The following is a 27,470-nucleotide window of genomic DNA, read 5'->3' on the forward strand; positions in this document are numbered from 1 at the left end:
CAAGCCACTACTCTGCCTCAAATGGACTCTGTGTCGTCAAAGTAAATACATTTCCTCGAAACAGGGCTCCTTTAATGGTTCACATTAAACAGCAACCATGACCTAGAGCCTAGAAAGCAATTTGCTTATATAGTAACTAAACTAGCAGCTTTATGAAGCTAGACTGCTGCAGCATTGATATGAGCTAAATGCTAACAACAAGCTTGCTAATCCTAACAATGATAGTTAAATTGCTGATTGTATCTGAAGAAATATGGATTCTGGCATACATTTTTTGCTCTTTAAAAATATTAATTCTGTGGTGAAAAAAGCATAAAATCATATCCACTATATTATGTTTAGCATAAACTCAGGTCTTGAACAAAATGTTATCTGAAGCTAAAATTGGGTGATGGTTGATTCACTAGTTTAAGGTTGAAGTGCTAGCTAGTATGTTATTTTGTGCTGACAAGAAGCAGTGTAGAATGAACAAAGAAAACTAAATAATTTAAAACACACAATCTGTTCTTTTTCCATATTTATGTAAAATTTGTATGTACATGTAATAGGCAGTAGTGCACTGCTGACATTTAAATCTGAAACAAAATAGTGCTAAAACGGACCAGACACTTGAGCAGAAGAAGAACCAGACGATAGAGTTGGCAGTATTTGTACTGTAAAATAATGAATACTAGCATGTTCCATTAATGATGATGATGAATGCTGACAACATGAAGAGAGACAGTAAACGGGTAAAAATATTTTGCCAGACTATCTATCACGCAGGTCTACACATTATCTCGAGACATAGATTGTTGTTTATAATTCCTTTAAGATTTTCAAATAACAAAATTCATACAAAAGAAAGGGAAGCAATGTAGAGGAATGCGTTTGACAAGATGATCAGCTAAGGTTCTTTTATATTTCTGTCAATAAATTATTCAACAGAAACTCTAGGTTTGACCGTTAAGAATCAAACTTACGTAGTCTAATGATTTGATGAGATAAAATATGATGAGAAATAAGGACAGTAGGACATTTTTCTTTTCAAGAGTTATCCAGTAAATGGTTAGCCTATGTTAGCATGAAGACTGGAGGCAAGGGGGAACCACATGGTTTTGCTCTGTCTCAAAAAATATCACGGAATTATATGTTACATGTCATTGGTTAAAACATCCAAAAAAATATTCTACGGTAAAAAAAAAAAAAAAAAAAAAAAGGATTTATTTATTTTAATTTTTTGGCCTGTGGAGAGAGACAAGTGAGCTGTATTGACTGGCTCCCAATGTTAATGTCCAATCGACTCAAGCCTCATGCTTTTACCAAGCAGGCACAAAAGTGGTGTCAGTCTTCTCATCTGACTTTTAGGAGTGAGAGCAAACTAGTGTATTTCCCCAGATGCCAAACCAATCCACTGTCCCATTTGAGAGGACATGAGAGGATGTGTGTAACAAAGTATCTACATACAAATAGCGGAAATGCTTTCAGAGAGCTTTTTACTATACCGTCCTTTTCTTGAGCTAAAATGAAAAAAAGACACCCAGCCCTTCAATTTTAGGTTCATTACTAACCACATTCAAATCAAACTTGACAACCGATGATTCCAAGGTATATCTGGGAATATACAAAGATATAGATATATAAACAGGACAATAGAAAGCGAAGTTTGGGAATGCTTGTGCAAGTTCATATGAGAGATGTGATGTGACCAGTGACAGTCGTATTATTTGAAGACAGTCTGGTCTGCGACACATTTGTGGGTCTTGAGTTTCTTGATGGCCTTTTTGAACTCTTTGCTGGACTTGTCCCACTTGTGGATGCCTGTGAGGAGATACTGCTTTTCCACCTTGCGGCCCATGATTAGATACTGGTTCCCCAAGTTGTCCAGCTGCTGGCATGGGCAGTCTGCGCCGTTCTTCAAGTACAGCACCAGTTTCTTCATGTCTTTCTTCTTCAGATTCCCCGCTTTCACCATCTTCTTCCTCTTCTGAAAGATTACCTTGCGGTCCATGTTCTCACGCTTCACTTCCTTGATCTTGGCCTTGAAAGCTGTGAGTGAAGAAACAGAAGGAACAATTATTTTATGCTCAAAAGTACAAAATATTTGAGCTATTCACTCAATATATTAGCAGCTCATCTGACCACATTCAAATCATGTCAACCAATGGATGCACCAACTTATCTTTAACTTGCAACTTGTGTAGATACCTTTTGACTTCAATTAGTTTAGTTACCAGTTATTTTGATAATTAACCCCAGTAATAATCTGATATTTGTGAGAAATATGTGCAATCTTTAATGCAAAAGAACTGACATGCATGACAAATCTAATCCTTGGTAAACTATTTTCTTTAGTTTCTTACATACAATAACTGATTTTTCACTCAACTCTACTTAACCTTCTAATCTGTCCGTTTCCTCCAGCTTCCCTTCTGAAACAGAGCAGGAGTTACACTTTGGTGGTCCAAATCTCTATATGTGTGCGTGTATTACAAGCAGTCATTTTCCACAGACATACAGCAATGTGTGTGAGGCATGGAGTGAAAAAATATCAAAGCCCGGTGGGCTCTGTCCGATCTGTCAGGAGTAGTGTTGGGTTAAATCAGTGATTCATGTCAGAGAGTAAAGTCTTGTGACCATCGGTACAGTGCAGGGAACAGGCTGACCCAACATGAATCATTTTCACACTCGAGCAAAGATGTGAAATGAAAAACTCTTGACTGCCGTCTAATTTTCCCCACAGTTTGAGACACAATTTTGCAGAATCATGACTGGCATAAAAGCTTAAAGTGGCACATAAGAAGCTTCCTGACGTTTCATCTACTTTCACAGGCATATCTTCCAGTGCTAATTAAAGTGTTAAAAAGGAGACGTCTTTCTTCTCCCCGTGCATTAAAAGTGCACATGGTAGGGATTTGGACTTATATCCTCCGTCAAACGTTCTGTGCACAGAGGCTTAGTGTTCGGAAAAATCAAAATGGGCAGCTCTTATAATTAGTGAGTCATAAAAGAGAAGGCAGCTCGCCCACCCCTGAAGAGCTTCATCTTAATAAATCCTCCACCTTCGATAATCCTTTGAACTTTCTTTGCACCTAGCGCAATTTGAGGGTTTAATCACATTGCTTTGCTTATGGTTTAGCAAATATGCTTCTGTTCAAGTTTGTTCTGTAATATTTTTAGATGTAAGATTTATTGGAACACAGAATATGAATGTGAAATAGGGCTGGTAGGTCTTTTAGGTACTTACAAATACAACATGAACATGCAAAGGAAAACCTAGGAAGGTGACAATTCTAATATTGCAACAATACAAAGAAGATTATTCTCAGCTCAAAACACGAATGAATGAATGAACAGATTTAGATTTAGATCATTCGATTTTTCAAATCTGAATGAAAATGAAATTTGAACACGTGCAAGTGCATTAGAGATCTTCATCCAGGATAGTTGTCTTCTAACCTAATCACCTCAGATCTGCATGCACGCCCGGGTTTCTGTTTAGCTCCTCGTTTGCCTGAATTTCTACAGCTACAGTGCAAAGTCTGAATGACCCATAGACACACAACTACTGGGACATATGTCAGGAGATCAACCAGAATTTTCCCTCAGTGAGGGAAGTGTTTTGAGCAGCTTGACTTTGTAACCTTGTTTATTGGGATGGCCCAAAGGAGGGCTTGCATTCCACATTAAAGTATAAAAAAAAGGCACTAACTTGAGCAAAAAATTCAACAACAACGTTTGTTCTTATTGTCATAACTAAGTCCAATGTCTTTCCCAGGGTATTTTGCAACTGTGGAAACAATGGAAATACACCAGAGCCAAATATTTTCTGCTGCTCTCGTCATTGTCACACGTTTTCCTTCTAGCATGTGGTCTATTTTAACCGAATATCTTTTCTTAAATCTGTCCATGTACTTTTGGGTGTTAAAATCCCCATGGCGTTTGAGCCTCACGTTGAACACCACATTAAAATTATTTAAATATAACAAACCCTGATACAAATGCACATATCTTTTTTTAAGCAGACATCATATTGTACGTAATAAATAACTTTGATACTTGAAATACTAATCATTTTGAATGCAAATCTTTCTACTGCAGAGAATTTGTTTTCCCTTCTCAAGCAGACGATCTGTATTGTAACAGTGCTGCGCATAAATGACCAGAACTGAATCATTCCAGTGGTTCCCAGCCTGTGGTCATGGACCCTCCATATGGGGTTACAAGAAAAAATGGAGCGCTTGTCATGTGATGACTAGAGATTTCACAAGTGTCAGTGTACAAGTTCACCCAAATAAGAACTAGCATGTGACCTATTTCAACAAATTCTAATGCAGTCCATGTGGTCTGGTAAAGTTAACAATCAGAATAATGAAAGCTTGTTGAGCCCCTTTCACAATACATAAAAAACTTGTGTTTTTCTTTGATTTGAAAGAATGACCCGACAATCGACCCGGGATTTTATCAGCCTGTCAGATTGTGTCATTGTAGAAGCTCCAGGGCTGCGAGCAGCTCAAAACGAGACCGATCTCTGAAGGGAGATTTTTGTCAGTTTTTTCAATCAAACAAATCAATTGTGTTGTTACACAATCGTTAATGGAAGCTGGTGAACAAACCCTAGTCATGTTTTGATGTGAACAGGGTAGTAGACACACAACTAAAATTACATGTAATGAGAACAGGACATATCGTTAATGCTAACTTTAAAACCTTTTTTGGTAGACATACATAGATAATTTGAATTTCTATTTCAGTTATAATGAAAACTACATTTAGTAATTCACATAATGTTATCATCACAGCGCTCCATTCTTAGCCAGTTCCATTAGAACCATTTACTCTGGTGGAAAGGCCCTTCTCCGCTGTGGTCTGTGACCCCTGACCTGATTTGATCTGCTGGCTCAGATGCACAGACAGGGCCCTGCAGCTCCCAGGGTGTCATAAACCCAGCAGGAGGGCGTGTACTGCACCCCATTCACAATAATGGAAAAGCAGCTGATCCGATAAGCTGCAGTCATCAGTCTTCTAACGTGGGGCTGCCCTGTTGTTTACCGCATCAGCAAAGGGAAGGAGCAATTGGCAACAAAGTGAGCCATTGCAGGCAGAGGGAAGGATTTAATTGAAAGGGTGCAGGAGTTTTTAGGGACAATGAGGTACCGTAAAACCTTAAGCACAAAGATAAATTGTGGTGGGAACAAAGTGTTGAGTGGGATGAGCTGTAAATCTGTTACCAGCTGAGTGAGCTGAGTGAGCGTATGTGTTTGTTAGGAGAAAGAATCATCAGCTTTTCAGAGAAATCAAGCAATTAATAGACAAAAGGCAAAAGGTGACTGAGAATGTGTTACTTGCGACAGTAACTGGTGAACTAACAATGTTTCAGAGCTCTTTAGTGACTGTCTTCTAAAAAATACCTGCTTTTCTAAAGCTACTTTCCAGAAGAACTGCTCTGCAAGCACAAGGTTTTACTTTGCAGCTGCATTTTAAATAAAGAATCAAGTGTATTTCAGTTTTGTTCCATTGTCTACCAACTGATACATAAATAAGAATGACTCTATTGGGAATTGGACTGTAATAAATTGCGAGTACAGAGACAAGCAACAGATATAAAGGGATGATACCGACCCATCCCCGCTGTTATCAGGGATGCTGCAGCATTTTATCTAAAAATAGTCAAAGGCAAAGCATGTAATCGTCAGCTGGAAACAACTTAAGCCAAGGCTGGGGTGAGAAACATTATTGCTTCTTCACATGCAACTTTGTCCCAAACTGAGGTATTCTCTGTCTTTTTAAAACTTCCAGTCAGTGAGGTTTTCAGTAGACAAAAATGCAAATTTACAGCCAAGGTGAAGATATTTTACGCATGACTTTTCCGAGCAGATTAATAAAGACTAGTCAGGGATTCATTCAGCAGGCCTCTCTGTGCTTTCCCATCCCTGTGTTCCACAGAGGAGAGCGGGTGATGTATCTTTCATATCTACTTTTGCGGTCTTCTCCAAACAAAACAGACGGGCTCGTCTGCAACTTGGATTTAAAACACAGGCTCCTAAAACGAGTCAATACCAACGTCCACTGTGAGTCAAGTTGAAACTAGCAGAACGCAATCAGGGCGATGGCCTTATCTTTCCTTGGTGGGATAAAACACTACATGATTAAAGCCTGGGATTTTTCCATCTGCATATCTTCAATTTTCTCAAGACAAGACTCATCTTTGGCTTCAGGTGCTGTAGGATATATTTATAGTTGCATTTTTCCCCTCAGACCCGAACTGAATTCCATTCAGCAAGTCATTCCACTGGCTTGAAAAAGGCAACTGGAAAAAGCAACAAACAAATCTTTTGCCTTGCTAGATATACCGTAAGCAGTGATGCTATCTTGTGTCAGGGTATGCATTAGTTACCCGCAGCAATCAAGTCATAGTGAAGTAACGGGGAGGTTTGCTGCATTCCTGAGGAGGTCGCTCCCTTGCAGGGTCAGTCCTGCTACATAAGCTGCACCATGTCTCATCCTCAGCCCGTCACTAAATCTGACTGTGTATCCTCGCATGTCAGCCAGTTAGGGGACTTATGACAGGCAAGCAAAACAACATCAGTCTTCATCCGAGATGAAACAAGCCAATAATGTGCCCCTCTCCCTTTGGCAAACTAGGACGCAGACTGAACTAGGCGAGTCCCATCACCGCAGCATAAACACCAAGGCAATTCGTTAAACAAATGTAACTTTAAACTTTTCCTGAGAACTGGAAGAAAGTCTGTTTTCAATGTGCATCAAGTCTATGTTTGCTCGACATGACCGGAATTCAAGCTGCCACAAGTTTTGGTCCAGTCAGTGAATAAAACATAAAAGCCAAACTTCCTATCAGGCATCTTGTGTGCATCATGCACATATTATTCCTGGAAGTTCTCATAACTGCAATTCAGTCATTGTTTGTGTTTTTAAATAAACTCAAGGTTTTTTTATTTTAAATGCTTAAGGTTAATACTGAATTTCTTGTCCACCAAATCTGTCCCCATTGGCTTCAGATGTTCCTTCCTTCCTGGTTTGTTATTGTTATTTTCGTTCTGGCTTTTATTGCAGTTCATAAATTTTGATCCATCTCTACAATTTCTAATTAAATCCTGACTGCAATTCTATTTTAAATCAGTGCCTCTGGATATTCTAGTCCCAAAGCATCTAAAAGAGGCCAGAGAACCATTTCAAAGTCAAAAATAAGAAAATGGAGTCGTGGAAAAATTGAGACTTCTTAACATCATAGTTTATTCCTGACACATGTAGGGGCGATAAGATCTACCTGGCAACCTATGTAGTCAAGTCGTAAACGGCGTTGGAGAGTCAAAGATGCGGAAAGGCACAGTCGTTCACAGACCTCTAGCCAAGGAAATTAAATGCTTCATCACATTACTACTCAAGTAGTTTATTGTAGTGATAATCCGCCTAGCACGACTTGCTTAACATGCTGCGCTAGTAAAGATCACAACAATATCCAACAAAGCGTAACAGGGTGTGAAATGGGACAGCAAATTTTAGGAAGCCCCCTCTTAAACTCAGAGTGCAGAAAACCAACCTTTCTATCTATCTCACATTTTTTAAAATATATTTTTAGAATAGATATGTTTGGAGACGACTTACATTTCACTTCTTTATTTAGAAAGACAAATAATGTGTATTGTCCCCCATGTGCAGAAGCTATCCCGTAACAAGTTAGCCCAGACAGCAGAACAAACATCCCACTTTACTACTGCAAGGACCTGCCACATAAAGACTTTAATGACCCCAATTCATTAGTCACAGGACATCATCCTCTATCTAGCAGACAGGCCTGGTATCTGACCTGGAGATAGAACCCCACATCAACGCCAAATATGACCAAGTATGGCCAGATACGAGGGTGTACTTTAGCAGAAGAAACTGGGCTCAGCATGCTTTGACTTTATGGACCAGTGCTAAGTTAATGTAAATGGAGGATGAAATAGATTCAAACTGCGCTTTTGATTTCATGGAGAACTGTGATACATGTCCAGGCACATCCAACTGCGTACTGTCCGTGTTGTGTGGGAGTTGGAAGGTTGCTTACCGAACTCGCTGGCACACATGTGATCAACGATGGTATCTGTTTCCATTTCATTGTCACATGGAGGGCAGATGGGAGAGTAACCTGTAAAGAAAAAGAATGAGACATGGTTTGGAAATCAGTGGAAAAACAGGCAACATATAACCTGCTAGACACCAGTAAGGAATTATAATATGATAATGCGGGAATTATTGCCACCCACTGGGGAAAGGATCAACTTGGAGAAATCAGAAACGCCCGGTTTTATATGTTTTATCCGGTAATCTCTAACAGCTCTGTGCATGAAGAGATCCTGTTTAGTGTCTGTGTCAGTCACTTAGTCTCTAGGGTTTCGTACGCTCTGATGACCTGACCTCAGAGTGGAATGTCTTCAGTTTTTATAGCCAGCTGTAACTAAGAGCTGCAGTAAACACTCTTCAACACTGTCTGCAACAATAGGAAGGCTTGTTTTAAAATAGATTTGCTCAACAGCGATGTAAACACATATAGGGGCAAAAACATGGACCATTACAAATGTGGAAGCAATAAATGGAAATGATATTCAATCTGAGCTTAAAGAAATGTTCTGACATTCCAAAATGATGGAAAAAAAGGTAACAATGGTCGGTTCAAAGGCGAAAAAAAACAAAACAACTGAAGACAAAGAGCTCAAATGTGTTTTTGCCAAAAAGTAATTCGGTCTAGAGGCATATCTGTGAATGCTTTACTAACATGGTTTTTCAATTTTTTCTAATACCGTAAATGATCACTTCATGCCAAACAGCTGAGCATACTTTCCAAACAAACATGGACCTGCAATGCGATCACAGTATTTAATTCAAACCGACTGCATTTCAGTGGACCTGAATTGACTGAGGGGCAGGAAAAAGGAAAACTAATAGCTTTCTCTCTGTTGCCAGTTGTCCATTACATGTGTTTAACGAAAGCTTGTGAAAGTAACACCCAAGTGTGAAGAGTTTGTGAAAACAGACACTATTAGCAGAGATGCCGGGTCCCTTTGCCTTTTTGGGCCTGGGTCTCCTTTAAATCAATTATCACTCGCCTGCATTTAGCAGTGGCGTGGTAAGCGCTGTTAGCTGACCTCTATTAACAATCATTAACAAGGACGGCTGAGGAGATTAGGCCACTTTTGTTCTGTCTTTTTCAGCCTCAGGATCCGATTTGTGACTTTCCGGGTGGACGGTGATGGGAGAAGACAACGTTTCCCTGTGAGTGGCTCAGCTTCAGCAGGCCCGCGAGAAAACACTGGCTTTATTTAACGCCAGTGCTGACAAATGATAACAGGTGATGTCTGGGGAGCACAGAGCTCGGCGTGACCCCCTCCTCCTGCCCTGAAGAAGGAGACTTTTTTTTTTTTTTTTTTTTTTTGTTAAAAAAATGGGCCTCCATCCATACCACCATGTCAGTCAGTAACACCCACCCCCTCCGCGGATACATGAAGTATGTCCCCCTATGGTTACAGTGAGCTCTGTGTAATTGGTTGAACATCCACAGTCCTCCCATTTATGGCAACCACGTTCAGAGAAAATGTCTTCAAGTGGTGTACTTATGGCTATAAATTGAAATATAAGTAAGATGATGATGTGATGATGGAAATCCCCCTCTATTTTATGGCTTAAGTGAATGAGGTGGTTGTACTTTCTTTGTCCCTGGCGTACACCTAGGTGACCAGCGGGGATGGTGGTACAGCAGCCAAATTCAAAACCAAAAGTATTCCAAATTATCCAGAGCTTTATCTTCCAATGAGCTGTTGTTTTTGTGCACTTTCAGGGTTTTCTCTGGTATTTGTCAGCTTGGCCCACAGAGGTTAGAGTTGGAAGACAATTTTTCTGGACCATGTTCATGCCCCCCCACCCTCCCGCCCCCCCTTCAAGGATGCTGCGTGCTGGGGAATCAGCACCAAAGAAGTCATTAGTGATAGATGATAGGCGAATCATGTCCTTGGGAGCTCTGTTTAAAACCGGTCTCCAGGCAAGTTTTTTGTACACCTCATTTTCACAGTGTATGTTTCAGATTTGCATGTTCCATCAGATTGATTGCATTTGTCAGAGAATGTGAATAAATAGATGCAGGTATTCAGTTTTCTTTGTGTTTTTTTTTTTCCTTTTCTGAGGGGTGGGGGTGGGGGGGTATTGGACTTCCTCCCAGCATTGTCCTCTGATTCAGCAAACACCTTAAAATAAATGACTACCATCTGTTTGAGCTTTTCCAATATTACAATATCAGTCCAAGTCAATGGTAAGCAGCTTCATGTTCGTTCATTTTAAAGCCAGGGCTTATGCAGCAGAATACAGACTGAAAAGAAACCTTAACCGTGTAAGATTTTCTTTAGGCGCCATGAGGAGACTCGGTTGTTAAGGTGGGACCAAATCCAGGTTTTCACCGCTGAATTTTCTTCCCCAAAAGGTTCTATTTGGTTTGTTTGTGCTGGGATTTGCATCTGCAAACACACCTTCACCCCCGAAACAACATTCTCAAGCCCGTTTAACTGCACGGGTGTCGACTTTTACACAGCAGCAAAAGTGCTGGCTGTTTGTTTTCTCAGTCAGGTAGTTAGCCTGAGTTAGTTTGTTAATACTGAAGAAGTCCTGAATTGTTGCATTGTTGCTCATCTGAAGAAAATGAATCAGGAATCTGGATAGCCTGGATAGGTCCACTTATTCCACGTGACCACATTGAAATATCAAAATCAGAAGTACTTTATACTTTATTGATCCCAGGAGGAAATTACTTTTCATTACAGCAGCTCCTACTAAAAGTGTACCAGTGTTCAGCACAAAGAGAAATGTAGGCAATAAGAATATGTAAGAATAAGAAATATAAATATGCACAGTTTCAGCTTCTCCAGTAATATTTGCAGCCTTCCACTCTTTGTATATAACAAATACATTCTTTCATAAACAATTTTAGACTGTCATGTTCTGAAGTTGACACATACAATATGTTTAAGCTTTATATATTTAAAGTTGCATTTTTAAAGATAAGGGACATTATTTTGCTGCCATTTAAGTTTTTTTTTTTTGTTTGTTTGTTTGTTTGTTTTTTAGGAAAAGAGTTTTTTGGGGGTGATAACTTGGACTTTAGCCCTCAGGTTTTCTAAAATTCTAGTTTTATGTCCACTAGTTTTCTGGGATCTAATAGATAAAATAGTTTTACTGGAAACCCAATAATAGTATACTGTAAGTTTATCAGTTGTAATCACTAGTTACAATAAGGGTAAAAACAACTCCACCTTTCAGGTAGCCTAACCAGACTAAAAGCAGGTTTATGCCCATTAATATGCCCATTAAGGTGCATTTAGTAAGACAATGAGCGCACGATTGCGCCTGTGGAGCTCCACTCTCACCGAACACCGTTCTTTAACTTATATTGGGGAATAACTACATTAAAAAGTGACAATCGATCAATCGAAAAGGCTGTGAGTTACCTGTGGGCTTGGTGACCTCAGTGGTATTGGCCTGCGTCATGGCAATGCACACATCATCTTGGGGAAACTTGTCACAGGTGAGCATCTCCGGCCAGGGGAAGCCAAACGCCTCCATGATGGGGGTGCAGCCGTCCCGCACGGCTTCGCACAGCCAGCGGCACGGGTGGATGGGCACTTCCAGGCACACGGGCGCAAAGAGCGCGCAGAGGAATACCTGCGTGTTCGGGTGGCAGTTCTTGTGCACCAGGGGCACCCAGCTGCTGGCCTGCTGTTTCACCTCGGCCATGGTCTCGTGCTCCAGCAGGTTGGGCAGCAACATCCGGTTGTAGCCCACGTCGTGGCAGAGCCGCAGGTCCTCCGGGATGTCCACGCACTGGGGGGGCTTGGAGTAGCTGCGCCCGCCGTTGTAAGAGTCCGGCCTCCAGCTCGAGTACTCGTACTCCGTCGCTCCGCACACTGACATGAGCGCAACTGTCACCAGCAGCCGGATCATCCTCCAAAACGATTCAGAAGTAGAACTCATGTTTTCTCTTTGCAACAGTGAAATGGATGCGACCCACTCACTTCATGAAGAAATTCGAAAGTACCAACAGCGCAACAGCGAGAAAAGGCTGAGTTCTGGTGCAAGACGCGTTGAGTAAAGTCCACAGACCGTCTCCTCTGGCGCTCCTCTGCTGCGCTGCGTCTTGCCCTGTGAGAGTTTGGGAGGCAAACTGCTCTGCCTGGGCTGAGCTGGGAAACAAGAGGGGATCGTAAAGTGCGCCTTGGCCAATCAGTGAGCGTCTGCGCCTTTTGGCACTCTGCTGTCAGTCAAAGCGCTTAATTACCCAGTGTGTAAAAACTCTCCAGGAGTCTCCCCTCAATCCCCGGCTTGCGCTTCCTTTGTCAGTACTAAACAATGACGAAAAACACTCATGTGCGCACATAAATTACAAATAATGGATAATGGATCCATATGTTCTTGTGGCAGTCTAATGACAGTTGTGCAGAATACAAATTTAACATGCAGTAATTTAATTTATTCCACTTGTTGAAGTTGCAGGGGAATAACGTTAACCCACCCCCTGCAATGACAGGAAATCCTAATTGCATTTATATCAAATTAACCAGTTCTATAATCTTGCACCTCTCATCTATAGCTACTAATGCATTTCAGTCTCACTCCCAAGCCCTCAATTCCCTGTAAAATAAACACCCAGCTGTGGGTGAAAACCCCAGAGCCATATTGTGTAACCATCTGCATAAAGAAATGCTTCATCTTCTTCACCATAAATAAGATTTAAAGCAGTGTCTCAAGCTGTAAATTTGTATTTACTTCCCTTTGTTTAACACACACATTATTTGGTTTGAAAACATCATAAAATGTTGATGCAATTTTTGTCTGACCAGATCTTAAGTTGTACAAATTAAGCATGGAGACATGTCATGTCCAGTTTAGAAGAGCATTATTAAAGGCTTTTTTTTTTAACAAAATAAAAAGAATTTTCCAGCAGACTGTTTGAAGTGACTTTGAGGATATTTTAGGATATTTTTTTAGATTGTATAATTCAAATTTAAGATGGAAACCGTTTTTTTTTTCTTTTTCTTCAATTTCATTCCAGTGGTTCCACGTGATGTGTTGAAGAAAAAACAGTAAATGTCCTGAGGATACTGACAGAAGACACTCACAAATAATTTGTAAGAAATGCCATTTTATCTTATATAAAATCTATGAGGGGGGGGACTAATTTGTGTTTGCTGGACATTAGGGGAGACCTTCTTGATCCAACCTAATTAAACACTACAGGCCAAAGTCAATTTGCTGAGCCCCAATTGTCCATCTCCTCCCTGGCCTGCCTCCTTCCATGATAAGGCCAAAGGTGTGAAATCCCTCTATTTAAATAGCAACCAATTTGCATTCTATTGTTTTGCTAACAGCCCTTATAGAGCAAGAGGAAATAAAACAAAGCACTTAATTTGTGCATACAGCAAATACAGACCTTTTAGAGCAACAGCTTAGCTGAACGTAATTTATCAAATCAATCCATTTTACAACTGTCTCCACTGCGGAGACAGCACTCACCTAGACATTTTCTACTTGAAGTGAGGCCAAGAGAAAACTGTATGCAGCTTCATGCAGAATGTTTAATGCATTACGCAGTATGGACCAATGGTAGGACACTGCAATCAAAAAATAACTATAATTTGCTGGGTGCAAGGGTTAAATTGAAAAATAAAAACGTCAAAGAAAAAAAGAAGCTGCAAATCATTGTTGGGCTGTAATCAAATCATAGTCGAATAATACAGCCTCTGATTGCTCATCAGTTAAATCATCCAATAACTTAGACCTCTGCACAGCAATCTGCATGCCAGCGTGGTGATGTGTGCTCAAAAGACGGCCAACTGATTCTCTAAAGCGCTTTAAAGGCGACACCTCTGTTAACATTTCAAATTAACGGTGATGGTTTAACAAGGGTGGCTGTGTTTGTGGCGATGCCGCGCAGACGGCTTTATGGGCTGAAGGCATCCAGCAACAGTTTGTGCGTAGACGGTTGCTAAAGCAAACTCAGAGCTTAGGAGACAGGAGTTTTTTTTCTTCCAGACGAGACCTGGCTTTGCTCAGATGCACGAGGAAGCCTACTATCCAGAATTGATAGACCTGCTGAAAACCACCAGCAGGGACAGCAGCAAGCCAAAACCGCAAGCGGAGAGGACTGCATCTACTGTGTGTGTGAGTGTACAGGGTAGAAACCAACTTATAAAAGAAAAAAAGCTTCTACAAACAAAGGCAGATCATTTAGGCGTGAATGTGACTGTTATCACTACCATATTCACTTTCTAAACTTTGGTGCTTTAACAGCATGTGACTAACAATTGAAAGACTAAATATTTGGACTTTCAGGCCTCTTGGAGGATCCATCTATATTCACAAGTGTTTAAAGTCGCAATCTGGCGTACATGTGCATGCATCGCCAAGAAAGGGCATTTTGGCCTGGGCAGAACCAACATGTGTGTCATTAAGCATCTGTCATCATCAAGTGCTAGCTAAACACTGGAGCCGCTCCAGAACACGACGTCAGCCGCAAACTGATGAGGTGTATATGCAGGAAAGATGCTGTGAACGGAAATCGCTCCGTGTCAAAACAGTAAAATAAAAGGCGCGCTTGCGTTTTATTAGGTAACACTAAGACACTGCAACACAGAGCGATGCCTTTACTGCACGGCAGCATTTCATGTAGCGATATGTTGTCAGTTGTTTTACTTCAGTTTTCTTCTTAAGCCTCTTACGGCGTGGTTTATGATGAACGGATGTGAACTGGACTCAATTTTCCACGAGCATATTGTAAAGGAGAAAATGAATTGCTGCATCATGCGTGATTGGCTCCAGACCTGAGGAAAAGTGCATGACTGCTAGTGCTGCTTTGGAGTATCCGTCATAGAAATGACTTATCTTAGTTTCAGTGTTCCAGATGAAGGCACGTACGGCTCCACTCTTAGGACTGGGTTAAACTACTGAGTAAAAGTACAAAAAGTACTTAGTAAGAGTAACATGATGGGTTATTTCCACCTACTGTATCAGTGTAGTGGCCCTCCAAACGTGGTCTGATGGGTTGTGACGGTGATTAATGGGGTGAGAATAAAGTTTCTAATGTTTTTTTTTTTAACTTGTTCCAAATGGCTTGAGCCCAGAGTGAAAAGCAATATCAAATATGAGGATGACTGTGTATATTGTTACACAGTTGCTTTATTCATAGTGTTTCATTGGATTGTTCATATGGAAAGTATATAAATGGGGGAAAAAAACTGTTGAAGAGAGTTGAAACGCCAGCTTGTCAATGCGAGTGCCAACATCACCTTACTGTATTTCAAGATAAGTGATCTTACACCTAATTGAGTCTTATATTATTGGCAGACTCCACTAAAGGATTTTGTATGGATACATTACTTGTTACTGTCAACTTTCCAAAGTAACCTGATTTCTGTTTTTGAAATCCATGCTCAGGCAGTTTACATACAGTAGACTATACGTCAATGTTGCATATATATTTATATATACACACACGCAAACACACACACACAGAGTGTCTAGATTCTGAAAGTTTCTATCCCCACCAAAAGAACCTTTTGGTGAAAATAATAATGATAAAAAAAAATATTGGTTTGATGATTTGATGTAGAATAATTTTTTTTACGATGGTGCCTTATTAAAAGTCAAATGAACAACAGCAGTTTAACTGCAGTGGCTAAATGACGACATAATGCCATTGAAGTGCTGTTTATACCTCTGTGGGACCCAGGCAGTATAACCTATGCAGGTAGCCTACATTCAAAAAAGTGAGGAGCTGGAGAAGCAGCCTGAAATTCTAAAGCACAAACACACTAGTACCAAGCGGACCAATCACAGCTCTTGCGGTCTGTGTCGCCGTGACATGTAGTTACATATCTGGGGGGGTGCACATCAGGCTATGGCGCCCTATTGACGTGGAAGTATAAACCAAGCATTATGGCCACAATCAGAAATATGCACTTGAATGATCATGCTAGATGCAATAGAACCAGAGGTTTTGTCCCACACACTCATCTTGCTTGTCAAAGGCTGGTGGCTACATCACCCATAATGCAACCCTCACAGCCCCTTTGACAGTTCAGTCGTAAGTTCAGATGTGGCATGCTATTAGCAGCTAATGTAGCATGGAGCCTGTGGCCCCAAGGGGAGATGAATCGCCGGCTGCAGAGGTCTGGAAAGCTCAATTCTTTCTGAATCCACAGCCTCAGATCTTTATCAAATGTCTTCAGACTCAACCAAGTTAAGACTTTACCAGACTTCCTTTAGAAGCTAGAGACATGAAAGGATTTGCGAGACATTTCTCACATCTGAAGTCGCACCCCCCAAATGGGGGAGTTATGGTAATTTACAGTTAACTGGGGACAGTTTCAACAAGTGCCTACCACTGTCCTGAGCACGCATTCATGTCAAATATATAATATATTGTGTGTACACATTCTATGTACTTTGATTCGGTTTTGTTTTTTGTTGTTTTTTTTGTTGTTTTTTTTCATTTGTCGCCCAGTGGAGCAGTGTGCTGGTGTGTTGATGGTCAACAAGCTCATTGAACGCTGGATCGTGGCTGAGCACTAAACATGGCCATTTGCTGTTAGAAGCCAATTAAATATGCGTGACTTGCTGTTCTCTTAATTTGGTTTCATGAGTAATAGACCCGGACGGTCAGTGGAAGTACAAGCTGAGAAATTGATTACAGCCATTTAAAAAGAAATCTCCAAGACTTTCATCAAAAGGACAAATAAATGATGCCTAATGTTTGCTAGTATGCATCACTGAAGCTATTTTAATGAACCGTTGTTAAAGGGGAACTACACATACATTATTTTTTTTTTTTTACACAGCAAGGTCTGTTTATTCATCACGAGCAGTACAATTTTGTCGAGGCTAAAATAAAACCTAAAAAACATTGATAAACATTGATAAACCGGAATACTAGTGTTCGTCATGCTTACATGGATATCCATAAACACATAAATCGGCCAAGTTAAAAGACTGTATCAGACTTCTGTTCCCAAATATTTGTGTATTTTCAAGTATATTTGATTTCAAACTGAAACGGCCAACACGAACAAGTATACTTTTGGAGGATTTGCAAAGTTTAATCTGAAACCTAAAATCTGTTCTTCCAAGCTGCGGTTATGAAGAAACCCAGAATAACTAAAAATGTCAAAAGACTGGAATCATACTTTTTTTCCCGACTTTCCAACTGTCAAACAATCTTATGTAACAGTAACATGTAAACATGTTAAAAGAATGCAGAAGAGAAATAAAGTGACCAGGAACGATTTAATTTATCGCCGACAGGAATTGTGGAAGAAGCCTTTTAGGAGCACAATGGCCTATACGAACAAAATAATACATGGGGGGGATAAAATACATATAGTAATTAACGTTATTATAACAACACACGGTAGATTAAACAACATTTTCAAAGAAAAATATTGTAGCTGTAAAAAGTGACCATCATTATTTGGGAATATAAACTGTACAAGTGATAGTTGACAGTGTTTTCTATATAGAATTTTATATTGTAGCTTTTTCATTTTATTTTAATTATCATATTTGTTGATTCATTTGTCCGTGTCTATTTTCAGTCCATGAACACCAGAAGATTTGGACTGTTGATCGGTCTGTTCAGTCTATGGGGATATGATTCTCTGTGAATGCATTCCAGATTTGATTACTGTATTTTTTTCTGTCATTTTCTATTTGTTTTGTTTGAGTCACCAATATTCATTCTGTCCATGTAACAGCTGAGTTGTGCATTCTTTCAATGTCACTGGTGATGTGTTTTCAGAATTCCCAGATAAGACAATACTGACACATCTTTACTCAAAAGCTGCTGCAATTGTAACGTGTACCAAATGTGACTAATTTATTAAATTTGCTCTTTGGACCAAGTTCAGTTTAACGAATGCAACAAACACACAAAACTAAAGTCTGTTGTAAACAAATGAACAAACCAGCAAAAAAAATAAAGAAGTGAGTTACTGAACATAAACAGCCGGAGGCTGTGGTACCTCTCAGTGTGGATGGCCCCCCATAGGTGTTTTTTTTTCCTCACGTGGATCCTCAGTGCCCTGCCATGTTACTAGACCAGAGGTCTTCTACGTTTTTCAGGCCAAGGACCCCAAACTGTTGGAGAGACTAAATAAGGACCCCCTACCTACTATATGTGTTCTATATTAAACTTGATCTAGTGCTATTTATGAATATACATTATTATTATTATTATTTGCATTCAACATTAAGCTATCCCTTATCCCTTTATTAAAATATGTTGGATTCGTGTTAATGTGTATTCAAAGAAATATAAAATAAATAAAAGAATATATATATATATATATATAAAAATTCAAATCAACCAAAGACCCCCCTCCCCCATAGGCCACAGTGTGCAGCTGCCTGTGATGACTTGCCTGGATGCACTGCCCTCGCCATGACTAATGCTGGCAATTTGTGACATTTAGATTCAGACGAGGGCAGGAGCATAAAAGAAAAAATAAAGAAAAACCCCACACCGCAGCTACATTAACTTAATGATGCCCCTGAAGACGGAGGCCAAAATACCTCTCACATAACTCAGACCTAGTGCTGGGGTGGCAGCATTACCGCGCAGCAGGGGGGGAAACTGAATGCTTATCTGGCCCACAGGGAGTCCAGCTCCAAGTCCGCTCATTGTAGCCTTCGGTAAGTCATGAAGCTTTGTTTGTTGAAAGTTAGGGCAAAACTCTTGTTTAATTGGTTTATGTTGTACTTTTGCTCACTCCGCTGACACATAAGTAGTTAAAGTGCTGCAAATTTGGAAAGGGAAGTTGAAGCTTTATTGGGACAACGCCCCTGACTCACAGTCGATGAGCACTCAGGATAAACTTGATAAAGTTCAGAGGAAAAGTTCAGTTTGCTGCAAGCTAATGTACGCTATTTCACAAGCCAGAAATAATGGATTGATATTTTTCACAGATAGGCCTCGATTTATAATTTTCTCACGTACTTCCCAATAAACGGACTCGATCTGCGAGTCTCCAAAGCTGCACTCAGAAGGGCAGACAAGGCCAACAGCCCCCCTTTCGCAACGCTGGTGCCGTCTGTAGCGGTTTGTGAAGCTGCATCAATGAAAGTGTTTCATCGCGATTCAATTTGAGCTTTCCAACCTGTTAGTCAGGAGTCCAGGTGAAATCCATCACAAATAATAATGTGGAAAAACGGTTTTAAAGACGTCAACGCGAGGGATGCACTGCTGCTCTGTGCATTTAGTTACGCATGCTAAGAATCGTCCATCTGTGTATAATTACACGGACGTGATTTCAGCCCCAGCACCACTCCATTAATCATAATAATTTATGGTATTAATTTACAGTTGGGTGATTGTCCTCCACTCACACGGTTTAAGGCTTAATCGGTTCAAAGTTTAAACCTGCTTTTGGCCACCGCTGTGTTTGGCTTGACTGAGATAAAAACTTCAGTATGCAGAAAGGTGACATCAGATCACAGGGTGGCCTATCTAATATTTTCTACCGACACTAATGCGACTTCTGTATGTATGACACCCTCACGAACTAGAAATTCCACCATTACAGAAGTTGCTTCCTTCTCAGGTTGGAGTGTTTTATAGACAAATTTGTAAATGCATTACAGGTTTTAGTGTCACTGAAGCGATGTGGGAGCTGAATGTGGTACTGTGAACCAGTATAAACACAGAATGCGTTAAAGAGAACTGGAGTCAAAGATGGTGCTCGCCTGCAAGAGTTTTATTACGCTTCTTTACTTTTAGGGTGACATCATGAAAATAAAATTGATTAAAAGTTCACAATGCAAAGTGGGGGGAAAAATTGCAGGTGTTCTGTCAGCAGTTTTATGGACTTGTTGTTATAATTATGGTCTATCAGAAAAAAAAAAATTTCTAGGCTGAAGGGGATTTTTTATTTTTTTATTTTTTTTGCGTCAGTACAGTGAAAAATTGGCAGCAAAGAGAGAGGCAGTGCTGTATCCAGAGTGCATGATGAAAACCTGTATACTTGATGGCTGTTGATCAGCTGGTGTACACGTCTGCTGCCTTGAACACATCCTGCAGCCCAAACACTAGAGAATACCAGTGAGAGAGCTCTGAAAGACGTCTGGTGAGGAAATAGATGTGTTGTGATTTTGATGTTGCTGTGGCACTGTGACGTCTGCACTGATTGTGATGCACACGGGCTCAAAAAACATTGAGTTTGACCCATTCTGTCATCTGTGGAGGGAACTTGGCTGTGAAAGTCTTGTTTGCGCATGCTCCGTGGGACTAAAATTCAGCTTTAATCTTTTTATTTGTCATATCTACTGCTGAGCAACTTTGAATTCGAGTGTCCAGTTAGTATTTGTATATAAGCAGTGCAGACAGTGGACTCACGCCATGTTCGCAAGTTGGCTTTAGGAAACTATGGATAGTTTTAGTACGACTGTACAGTGGTCAGTAGTGTAACAACCAATGAAACAATAACTCAGAGGAAGGTCCTAAAAGTCCAAAAAGGATTCTTTGCTTGGGGAAAAACAATCAGTACACAGGCAGTCAGTCAGTCAGCATTAAGTAAACAAGGACCAGGAACAGAAAATACAAGGAAAATTTACACAAGAGAACAAAAGGCTGGAATGCTCGAGTAAATAAACTCTCTAAGTCTTTCCACAACACAGATCAACAGGGACCGTGACAGAAATCAACGTGCAACTTTCTCTGGTTCAGTGCTACAAAAAGATGCATCTGTACATTTAGAAATACAAGGACAAATTATGCTCAGTGCTGGTTGGATATGTTCCAGCCATTATGGGGATCAGATCATTTTGTTTGTTTCTTTATGTCAAGTCCCAAGACCCATCCTGATTTGATCATGGGTCAGTGTGGGATCAGTCTGTTGAGTCCAGGCTTATGTGCTAGACAACTGAAGACAGAAAAAATGACCTGCCTCCTTTACTGTTCATTAAAGATTAACATTTTTTTTATGAAAGCCACTCTCTCACGCAAAATGACAGCAAAGTAAATAATAAAATAAACAATAATTTATCAAACTTAAATATCTTGAACGAACAGGTCAGCGGTGTAAATCTTAACTTGAAGCTATGAGTACATGTATGAGACCTGTGGAACTCATCAGTGTGATTGTTTTTCTACTGCCTACTCTACTACCCCCTTTGCAAAACCCCCACATTGCACAGTTGCATTATCACATCGCTGTCTGTCTGCCTTTGTTTTCCAGTTGTTACCGTCACTGATCCATGACTCTACACCATGTAAGGGACACCTCTTGTTTTAGGCTGGCGTCACCTCGGTAGCCTGGCTTGTTTCTGGTAACAAGCCTCTAGCAGAGGGTTAGACAAGCTGCTCGACCAAAATGTAAAACTATGTCACCAGCTTTTTGGAACCCAGTTTTTAGCCTACAGACAGAAATGTCAGTTTTGTGCTCTGTCTGATCCTTTAAAAAAAATTACGTGGATCCATATTTAAAAGGTACCAATGCAGAAAGATATTGACAGATCCAAAAGCTTTATTTATAACCAAAGCAACTTCCTGATACCATTCACTTGATGGACACCAACACATATCAATATACAACAAGTCCTAAACTTGTTTAAGACAAATTTATAAGAGCCTATATTTTAAGCGTGGACTAGTTGATGCTGTAGTTCTGGCCAGACTATAACCTCAACCTTGGTTATTGTTAAAATTTAAAGTGGCTTTAAAGTAAAGTCATGAGTTTCAGAAGAATTTTATTGAAAATGCAGTTTGTGCTATGGAAATCTAGCCAAGTTAGGAAGCCTATTAAAAATATGGTGGACATTATATAAGAATATATATATAACAAGAATGGATGGATAGATCCTTATTATCAATGTTCCTTTTCATATTACTGTATTTCCCCAGTTCATCACAGATACAGCTAACTGCATCAGTGAGGCAAGAACACGAAGCCTTGGGATACAAGTCAACACAACACTTACTGGCTTAGCAATCATCATGAGTGTGCAGTAAACAGTATATGAGGAGGTGACACACCTGCTCCGCTGTTGAGCCAATTTGTCAGATTTCAACATGCTCCTCAATGACCCGATAAACACTTTGAATGAAGTGTCCTGACCCCGTTATGGCCCATTATTAAGCACTGATGAAACATCCTTGCACACACTCAGCGTGATGACAGAATTCCCGGTTGCATCAGCGGAACGGGTTTATCTACGTTAAATAAAGCTTTCACACTCGGTTTTCCATTTTATCCCGTAACACGTCCACTTTGTCTTCACATCTAAACATTGTGACTGAAGAAAAAGCATTTATGTCCGCGGCGACGGCTGGAAGTCTGGAGGTGCCCTTTCAGCAACTTTCCATCTTTGCGGCGCTCCCTCGAGGTTGGTGAGCCACTTGAGTGGAAGCAGTGGAGGACCACTTGAACGCCCTGCGCCGCGGACACAGAGATGGGCTCTGTTACACGCACGCACGAACACACAGGCCCTCCCGGCTCTCCCATGATGCATGCTGTCTGTTTGACACAAAGCAGTGCTCACAGGGGTGTTCTGGCTAACATTAACGTGCATAAACATCACAATTAATGAGCCTTTGCAACAGCGAAATGCCCCCACACACCCCACCCCGCCGCTCCCTCCCGATAACAAATTTCAAACCATTTTTCACGCGACCAATTACACCCCGTCCCTCACCTTGAGGGTAAGGCAGCAACAGCAGTGACGATAAACAAACCCAGCTGCGCTCTCCCTCCCCGCATCCATCCCTCCCGCCCTCCCCACACTGCTTCCCACACAATCCTCAGCTACCAGAAGTCGTCCTCTTCCCCCAAATAGAGACTGTGTGGGGCCTTTTTCCTCTGCTCTCCCCCACTGAAGAAATGGAGACTGCCCATACTGAGACCATTGAGAACAGGCAACTGCCTTTCAAATGCAAAAGAAAAAAAAAAAAAGCCCCCCCATACCTTCACCACTGGTGCTCACATGCTGGCAGCGAAGCCACGAATTGCACCCATGAGCAGGACATTTAGTTAGATTTAGATCAGCTCAAACAATCCATCATCTCTGAAACACCACACTGAGCGGAGGTAAGAACAGTCACCGTGCTGGCCGGCCATTCAGCATGTCCACAGAAAGAGTCTGTTCTCCAGCAGGTTTTACTGCGTTTTATCATAAATAGGGCGATGCAGGCCAAACGCATCCGTCTCATCTTAGCACAACCAAAAAGGAATCCTTCCACTTGCTTCATTTTTTCCCCCGTCAACACTGACCCCAGTGTGGGTTCAACGGGAACTCACGGCAGTTAATCAGGAAAGCATGCTGAACTAAGTTCATCCATCCTCCACAACTGAAGATTCATGCTCTACCCGTTCTACTTATAACATCGTCAAATTCATATCTCACTAGGCCACCCCTCCCCGCTTCCCTTCCTATCCCACAATCTCCTGCAGTCACACTGGAGTGACTGGGTATTTGCTGAGAAAGTTTAAAGCCGCAAGGCAAACATGACATTTAATCAATTACCAGCCTCCCACGTGGTGTCACCTAGTATCATGTCTTGTTTTTATCATGTATGCATCACATTTTCTGTGCTTTATCCAGATGCATGTGTACATCTGGCTGATCTGCCTGCTTCTTCCCTTCTGCCCCCCCCCCCCCCCCCCCCCCCCCCCTTCATTCTTCTTCTGTCTCTCAACCCGTATAAACACTGAATGTGTTGTACTGTTTAAAAGGAGCATTTACTTACTGCTACCATCTCTGAGGCTTCCAGGCCCTGGATTCCGTAAACATCTTGAGAAATTTTGGATTGATGCTGATGAAACTGGATTGAACTGAATTCAACAAATCCTCCATAAATCGCTTAACAATGCTGGTGCACTATTCTGCTTAGTTTCTTTGCAGTAATGGCATTAAAGCTGCACTCATCCATATTGGTACATTAAAAGAGCATGAAATGTGAAAGTGTCACTCACACTAATACACATACAAAGGAGCATCCCCCCAAATTTGCAGTTTCTCTGCTCTCTGGAGAGCAATTTATTACTGTTTTGAGTATTTGATTTGATTATTATTTACTGTTTCGATTTAGCAACGCTGCCTTTTTGACACCAGATTCCAGTGATAAATCACTGGTGAAAGGATTTTGTACACCTGCCCTGTATGTAATGGAAGGCAGATGTGACTGACTAGCTAGTGAACTTAGAGAAGCAAGTTCACCAACAATTCCTCAAAACATGACTCAAAATGTTGCCGATGGAGTGAGCAGATGTTTGTTTGCTCATCTAACTTAACATAATAAAGTCACAATGAGTCAATGTTTGCAGCTTTTTAAAAGTTGATGATTAATGCAAATTTAAAACACCAAAAAAAGCTTCAGTGCAATTATCTCATGTATCTCGATCTCACAAAGCTGACATTTTAATTCAGCTAATTTCTAAATCTTTATTATCCATTTAATTTAGTTCTCTGCTGCTGTACACGTGTCAGTGGAGTTTTCTAAACTTTGCAAAAGAACTTCACAGGAACTGGTTAACATAAATAAATGATAGCCTTTTTCCATTGTCTTTTTTGTTGGCCAGTAACTAACCCTGTCCATTAATGCACAGTATCAACACGTACTGAGAGCATCAAAGTGGCTAAGTGTGTATGACCAAAATCAACATTTGGTTGTTACCATTTACATATTTTTTTCTTGTTATCACACAACAGGACCAAAGTGATCCGTAAATATCTCTATACATATAAATACTGGTCATTTCCAGTTCCACCGCTCAAACAGCTGTGTTGACATTTAAAAAACAAAACCAAAGACTGCCCCTGGCCATGGATGGGCATATATATTTCAGTATAATACAACAAGATGTGAATAAAGCCTGCTTTAACCCTGACTTACTCTTGAATACTCAGTGGTCCCTTTAACCTACGGAGGCCCTTTAAATCCAAGTAAAAGAGCAGAGACGCGGGGACGACTGGAGCTATTCCCAGGCGTCCAGTTCTCAGCCCCTTCAGCACCATGGGAAAGCCAGCCAAGTGAGTGTGGGTCAGGTCAACCTTGTCTCCTCGCCTGACTGTCAAAATAACAGTACCTTCCCCTAAGGCTTCCAGCACTGTCCGTCAGAGGCTGGCTGCTGAGAGCTGTGGCACAGAGGGGTGGAAAAGCAATTAAATCAAACATGGGTGAGTAGCTGCAGGACAAATGCCTCGTCAGCGGTTTTCTGCTCAGCCATAGAAAAGTTGTTGTGTGTATGTGTGTGCGTGAGTGTGTGTATGTGTGTGTTTTCCCTTTCTCCAGAAGGGGTATTGAAAGAAAGAGTATTGAAAGTGGAAAAAGAAAACCCTCCTAAAGAGAGCTAAGACATTTTGTGTGACCGGGTGACCAATGCAGGAGTTAGCAAGAGAGACATTGGCCCAATTCAGAGGCTTTTTCTTCCCCAGCGATGGCCTAAAACTTGAGGTCAGACACATACTCAGACCTCTGACCCCCTGGTTCACGTCTCCTCGTAATTACCTTTGCGCATCAACCCCTTGACCACCCCCACCCAAAGACAATGTAACAATTTGTCTTTTCAATTGTCTGTCAGTCACTCTCTCACGGGCCTTTTCAGTGGGCGTATATGGTTTCTTTTTCCCATTTGTATTTATTTATTTATCTTTCTTAGAGAAGTGGGGGTTGTCTGGCCCCAGAAACAGGGAGTCTTTGTTTGGGCTGGTTTCACATGGATATAACCCCCACCGCCTCACCCTCTCCACCGCCTTCTCCGCTCCCCCTGTCTTCTATCCAGCTCAGAGCTCATGGGTTTGTTTGGGGGCTGAAGGGTGGCTGATCTCAGGGTCATTGTACATGGCATTTCCATAACCATTGACCAATCAATGACACATTTGTCCTTCCCGAGGACCGCTGAGGTACTTTTTTAAAAGTCCACAACTGTCTACTGTAACAGCAATCAATCTGTCCAGGCTCTCCAAACTGTCTCATTTTGGTGGTTTTGCCACTTCCTTTATTTGGAGAAATGAAATCATACTGCCTCCCTGGCTGATCTAAGTTCTACTCCAGGGCCTCTAATGGCCATTTATACTTTTGTATTTTTTTTTTTTTTTTTTTTGTTCATTTGTTTTTTTGTGCACAGGAGTGTACATATCACAAATGTCTTTCATGACATGTTTCACTACCTATATTGCGATACTATTACCACCACTACCTTAGTCATCATGGTTATCATTAGGATTCATATTAAAATCCACCAAATCTCTCTTCCATGCATGCATTTATCCTTTTCTTCAATCTTTCTTTTCCTCCTGTACATACAGTACATATAAATCAATCAGGCATAAAATTATGACCACCTGCCTAATACTGTGTGGGTCACACTCGTGTGTGAAGTGATTGTTTAAGCTGAACTCCAAAGAACTGTGTGTATCAGTGTGATTTTTTTCTCCTCATTGGTGAATTACATGAATATAATGTGTGTCTTTTCCTTCCTATGCATTGATTTAAGAGATTTACTTTTTCTTTTTTTCTCTGAAAAAAACAAAACAAAACGTGTGCTTGCTCTCTATTTAGCATGTCGTACTCTTAATGCATTTCCTCCTTTGGTGGTTATTCTTATTTTAAAGCTGTGCCATTCACAGTGTTTGGTGACTACTGTTTATGTCTAATCATCATATTCATTAACTGTAAGGCTGCCTTTGACTGAAGTATTAAAAGTGCTCTTGTTAGTTGTCGGTGCCTAGAGGGGGTTTGAATGTTATGTCTAAAGGCCTCGTCACTCCAGGGTTTACATTTAATTTGAAGTCATTCCACTGGGTCAATGATTACTGCTGTCTCTGAGAGTGGGGACGTAGATCAGTACAAATGGTTAATGTCAGGTTCAGTTCTTGGAGATCTCTGGATGCTGCACCACTGACTAAAAACAATCCATCTTCATAATATTGACCTTTAAAGGGGCACAGAGCCAGAGAGCCCAGAATGGAGGAAGCTACCGTAGCTTATTCCTTATAAACAGTATGTTCTTCCAGACTCAATATACACCCACACAACACAGCATGCCGTTACATGGACCATATAACCTCCAGCATTTTGTAAATGTTTCTGTACCATCTGACCAAAATTTGGTGCCAACAGCTGAGCCGCCTCCTTGACAACTGAAGGCCCTAAGACGTGATTGTTTCAACAGTACATTTATCAATGCACATTAAGATTAATTGATTGAAGTTCTCCCCCTGTTCACACTAGGAATTATCCAACTTATGTAACTAGACCTTGTTCTACACAAAACGTTCAATGTGTTAAGTCAAACTTTTTTTTTTTTAATTATGTAACTCCTTCTTAGATCAAGCTGCAAAAATGTTCTCACACAACTTTTAAAAAAAAAATCCCAAATATATATAGATGAAACATAATTACTGGGTGGAGCAGACACAAAAGTTACTTTTTTTTAATCAAAGAAGCACAACATCTTAAC

At 40.7% G+C, this 27,470-nt stretch overlaps 1 protein-coding gene across 1 annotated transcript; it reads right to left on the bottom strand.

Annotated features, from left to right (window-relative positions):
- Positions 1–504: 504 nt before the first annotated feature.
- On the bottom strand, positions 505–12,198 carry sfrp1a (secreted frizzled-related protein 1a). Its single transcript, XM_047592238.1, has 3 exons — positions 11,475–12,198; positions 8,051–8,131; positions 505–2,028 (listed from the first exon to the last, which is right to left on the bottom strand). Exons 1-3 carry the CDS (start codon positions 11,995–11,997, stop codon positions 1,703–1,705), a joined length of 930 nt encoding a protein of 309 aa, XP_047448194.1. The 5' UTR covers positions 11,998–12,198; the 3' UTR covers positions 505–1,702.
- Positions 12,199–27,470: the final 15,272 nt, after the last annotated feature.

Source organism: Mugil cephalus, chromosome 8 (genome assembly GCF_022458985.1).
Source record: "Mugil cephalus isolate CIBA_MC_2020 chromosome 8, CIBA_Mcephalus_1.1, whole genome shotgun sequence".
In the NCBI taxonomy this organism is placed as follows: Eukaryota; Metazoa; Chordata; class Actinopteri; order Mugiliformes; family Mugilidae; genus Mugil; species Mugil cephalus.